The 4763-nt window shown below is 43.6% G+C and overlaps 1 protein-coding gene across 1 annotated transcript; it reads left to right on the forward strand.

Annotated features, from left to right (window-relative positions):
• Nucleotides 1–1115: 1115 nt before the first annotated feature.
• Nucleotides 1116–4194, forward strand: LOC107723260 (gap junction delta-2 protein-like). Its single transcript, XM_016531827.1, has 2 exons — nucleotides 1116–1156; nucleotides 2679–4194. The coding sequence occupies exons 1-2, from the start codon at nucleotides 1116–1118 to the stop codon at nucleotides 3298–3300; spliced, it is 663 nt and encodes a 220-aa protein (XP_016387313.1). The 3' UTR covers nucleotides 3301–4194.
• The last annotated feature ends 569 nt before the right edge of the window (nucleotides 4195–4763 follow it).

Genomic DNA, 4763 nt, shown 5'->3' on the forward strand with positions numbered 1-4763 from the left:
TCTCTCTGTCTGTATGTATGTCTGTATGCATGTCTGTATGTCTGCCTATTTCTCTGTCTGTCTGTATGTATGTATGTATGTCCGTCCACGTGTGTGCGTGCCTGCCTGCCCGTCCACCCCTCTATCTTTCTGTACGTACGTACGTCCATCCCTCTATCTGTCTATCACAGATTCTGTTTATCACATGCCTGCATGTCCGTCCGTCCCTCTATATATATGTATGTACGTACATACGTCCATCCCTCTATCTGTCTGTCTGTCTGTCTGTCTCTCTGTCTATCTATCTATCTATCTATCTATCTATCTATCTGTCTGTCTGTCTGTCCCTCTATCTATCTATCTATCTATCTGTCTGTCTGTCTGTCTGTCTGTCCCTGTATCTATCTGTTTGTCTGTCTGTCTATCTGTCTGTCTGTCTGTCTGTCCCTCTATCTATCTGTCTGTCTGTCTGTCTATCTGTCTTTCTGTCTATCTGCCTGTATGTATGCCACAGCTAGCCAGAGCTAGACACTTTCTTCTCAAACCTTATAAACAGTAACTTAAACAACACTCGCACTCTTTTTGCTACTGTTGAGAGACTGACAAACCCCCCAAGTCCGATTCCCAGTGAAATGCTCTCCGACAGCAAATGCAATGAGTTTGCTTCCTTCTTTTCTGAGAAGATCAATAATATCAGGAAGGCGATTAGCACATCCCCAAGTTATGCAGAGGTCAGACAGATTCGTCTGCAATATCAAAAAGAAGATACTATGTTATGATATCTATCTATCTATCTGTCTGTCTGTCTGTCTGTCTGTTCATAAACAATAAATAAAACGAAGCTTGTTCTTTTTTGATTGTTAATAATGTGATGGCCGCACAAGACCCAGTTCCTCTGCCTGTGCACAGCCTCTCTCTCTCTCTCTCTCTCTCTCTGTCTTTCTCTCTCTTCCTCCCTGCAGTCCTGAGGGGAGCCTTCACCAGCCAAAATTGCCTGGTTTTAATTTCAAGTTTGTGCTGGCAGCACAGGCCGTACACACAGGGCTGCCTCGCAGCATGTGGTGGAGGAAGCACATTTGACAGCCGCAGTGGTTGGACTGGGCCTCTGAATATTTAATTTGTGTGTGAGATCAAGGATGGAAAAAGGCCTGAATGCCTCGCTGTGCTTCTGCCATATGTGATGAACCCCACACTGCTTTTCTCATTTAACCCTCACACATACAGAACAACCCTCCTGACTGTGTGTATATGGATTCATGCCCATTTTCTTAAAAAATATTCTTAAGTTTGTTATTGCATCTGTATTATTCAGCAGTGATTGTTTAAAAAAGACCAGTAAGCATTTCAGATTTTTTGTAATATGTGATTTACTGACTTCAATGATATATGAACCAAGCAAATCACTCAGAATGGAGGGATTACTCTTTTTCTTAGCTTGTAACATATTGATCCAGTTCATCACCCTTTTTCGTGCACAATCGGTTGTTTCATTGAATATTCCAGGTAGATTCATGATGTGAGGATGCTGTTCTCTCTCGTGCTGAGCTGTTCATCTCTCCCTTTTCCTGATGTCAGAATGGGGCTGGTGTTGAAACTTGCCATTTTTATTTTAGTAGGGAAGAATGTAATCTACAGTCTTCTTCTGCTGGTCTGATTTTGTCAGCTTTGTACAAATATTCATTTTTGTCTTTTTGCACACTTTATGCATTATTGGCACTAACAATGAAATCATTGTTGTTCAGCCATCAGCATGACAATAGTGTGCGTTTTGGGCGGGACTATGCGTTTGTGTGGCTGGTGGGAGAGTGTTTAGGAAACCCGTTTGAAAACAGTCATTATTTTTGCTGTGCCATTTGGTGTGTCACTTGTTCTTGCAGACTTCACTTGAACCTGTTTCACTGAGGTCAGTGTAACATGGTGTCTCCATCTTTCCTACTAAAATCACTCAATGAATGAAACCGCAGAATTACATTTTGATCAAAGGTCTTTCAAAATATTGTCATCTCAATAATCTCTGATTAAACCTTTTTAGCAGTAGCGATCACCAAGATTACAATATAAATTGTGTATTCAAATATTTTAGATTAGCCAAATGCCCTTAACTAACCCCTGTTAATCAAATTAGCATATTGTCTTAAAAGAAAAGTGTCCTATGTGCAAGTGGCATTTATTTTAAATATCTCAAGCACACTTGCAAAGACATCAAATATTGTGGCATGAATTATTGTGACGCTGTGTGGTTGTCAAAGTGAGCAAATACGTTTTGGGGCCACTGTAGTCCCTTAAAACTGTCAAACTGCAAAAAAAGATGGTTTGGCGGAACTGCGCATGTCTACGGGCGTTCGATGGGCGGGGCCAAAAGTGTCTTTACTTAAACAGAGAATCAGCTGACGCTTTCACCCCACTGTATCCAGAGCACGAGCGCTGCTGCTTCGTGTGAACAGGGCGGAGCTGAAGATCCTCACTGTACTCAAGGACATTTGCTCTCCAACAGCTGTGTTGCCTTTCAAAATACACAGCAACAAGTATGAGACTTAAGTCCCCCAAATAAAAAAAGGAGGAGGTCACCTCTGCTCTCCTCACCATGACATGAGTTCACCATCACCGGACCGAATCCGGCTTTATTCCCAGCGTATGAACATCACACAAATGAATTCCGCGCGTTTTGGCAGTTCGACATAAAGCGCCATATGACGCAGCAGGGCTCTCCACGGCACTGATGCCATAAGCCTCCTCCTCTCTCTCGATAATAAGGAGCAGGATTCCCTAAAACGAGAGGAGGCCAAGAACCAAAAGATCAAGAACACCATCATGAACGGAGTACTGCAGAACACGGAGAACACCACCAAAGAAGCCGAGCCCGACTGCCTAGAGACCAAAGAACTGACCAGCTCGGGCACAAAACCGGGCAAGTCCAAAATGAGGCGGCAGGAGGGCATTTCCAGGTTTTACATCATCCAGGTGGTGTTCAGAAACGCTCTGGAAATCGGCTTTCTGGTGGGCCAGTATTTCTTGTACGGATTCAACGTGCCCGCCGTGTACGAGTGTGATCGATACCCGTGCATCAAAGAGGTGGAGTGTTACGTGTCCAGACCCACGGAGAAAACCGTGTTCCTCGTCTTCATGTTCGCGGTCAGTGGCTTTTGCGTGGTCCTCAATCTGGCCGAGCTCAATCACTTGGGCTGGAGGAAGATCAAAACGGCCGTGAGGGGCGTGCGGGCCCGCAGGAAGTCCATCTACGAGATCCGGAACAAGGATTTGCCCCGGATGAGTATGCCCAATTTCGGCCGCACTCAGTCCAGTGACTCCGCCTACGTGTAACGGGTGCGTAACGAGAACCCGAAGCCCGCGCGCCGTCGAGTTCGAGACCGCGGACGAGTCCCGTCGCCACGTAAGGTTCATGAATTGCAAGAACACGGGGTAGGACTTTTTTGTTACTGTTTTAAAGACTCCATTGGCAACTGTGGACGACAAACACGTTTGTAAAGCAGTTCACTACTGTATAATGCAACTTTTTATGCAACGTTTGTACTCTGAGACGTACACAAAGAGCAAATGCTGATATCTGAATGCGTAATGCCTCTCTGTAAGCTGCGGTGACACTTGACATGACACTGTCCTGTTGCACACAATGCATGCTATATGATTCATTACAGTAAACTACAAGCGGCTCCACGACAACTGCTGTGACATGAGCACTGACATGTGAAGTGTGACCGAACCAGCTGCTCTACTGTACTTGAAGGGAGTAAATGCGTCTTGCACTAAAAAGTGAACGTGATGCTGACATAATATCGCACATCGGGAGTCTCGACACACCATTCATGTATCAAACACTATCGCTTCTGCTATGGTTTCTTTCTTTTTGGTTGCCTGTACCGCACCATTGACCTTAACGTAGGCTGTGTGATGAACTCCATTGCGAATCGTGTGTGTGTGTGTGTGTGTGAGCAGGGGTGAATTTGCTGCAAACACTTAAAGTCTGTGATGATTTCCTTAATTTCAACACCAAAGCGCCCTCTGCTTTCATTTGTGACGTGTTTTTTCGCGCTTAAGTGTAATCAGGTGCCATACTTGTATATAAATATATGCATATATACATATAAAATCTATTCTGAAGAATATAACCATATCCATAAAGCAGATTTATTGCTTGAATTATGCTTAATGCGTCCAGACATGCTGTTAGCTCTATTTGTTGTAAATGAACTGAAAATGACATAATGCATTACGCTTTCAATATGAAAAATGGCCAGATGGGAATAAAGTGCTGGTCTTTTTCTACACAGGACAGCCGTCCTTTCTTGCTAACAAATGACAGAACAATGGTTCAGCAATGTTTTGTGCTCTGGTGCTGGTTTTTCACCCAGCAGTTCCAGCAATATTTGTAAGCCGAATAGTTTGTTTTAGGATTCATGTACTATTAAAGCCCACGCCTGCTGTATCTCTTCCTCTCTTGATGACAATGCAAGTGTGTTTAAACAGGCGTGTGCTTTCATTATAAACTGGTTTAAGGCCTTGTTCAGAAGCAAATTCCGGTGCATTATTGTTTAACGTTTAACGTTTAAGATGTAATTTTGTTTCTCCTCTTTGAATGGTTCTTTATGGTTATGCTACCATATATTTATGACAAGCAAATGCGTGCACAGAGAGAAGACGTTCTCTGCATTTCTGAGCTTGAAGGGAAAGTATTGCATGTTTAAGAACTTATATTCAAGAGAATCTGGACAATTTCAGGGGATGAAATCTATGCGGCATTCGCTCGAGTGTTGATATGTCACCCC

Source organism: Sinocyclocheilus rhinocerous, unplaced genomic scaffold (assembly GCF_001515625.1).
Source record: "Sinocyclocheilus rhinocerous isolate Xijiao unplaced genomic scaffold, SAMN03320098_v1.1 scaffold364, whole genome shotgun sequence".
Taxonomy (NCBI): Eukaryota; Metazoa; Chordata; class Actinopteri; order Cypriniformes; family Cyprinidae; genus Sinocyclocheilus; species Sinocyclocheilus rhinocerous.

Coding starts and splice junctions, on each gene's coding strand:
- LOC107723260 (XM_016531827.1), top strand. CDS start 1,116: ATGGAAAAAGGCCTGAATGCCTCGCTGTGCTTCTGCCATAT. Junction 1,157..2,678: donor TCGCTGTGCTTCTGCCATAT/GTGATGAACCCC, acceptor CATATGACGCAG/CAGGGCTCTCCACGGCACTG.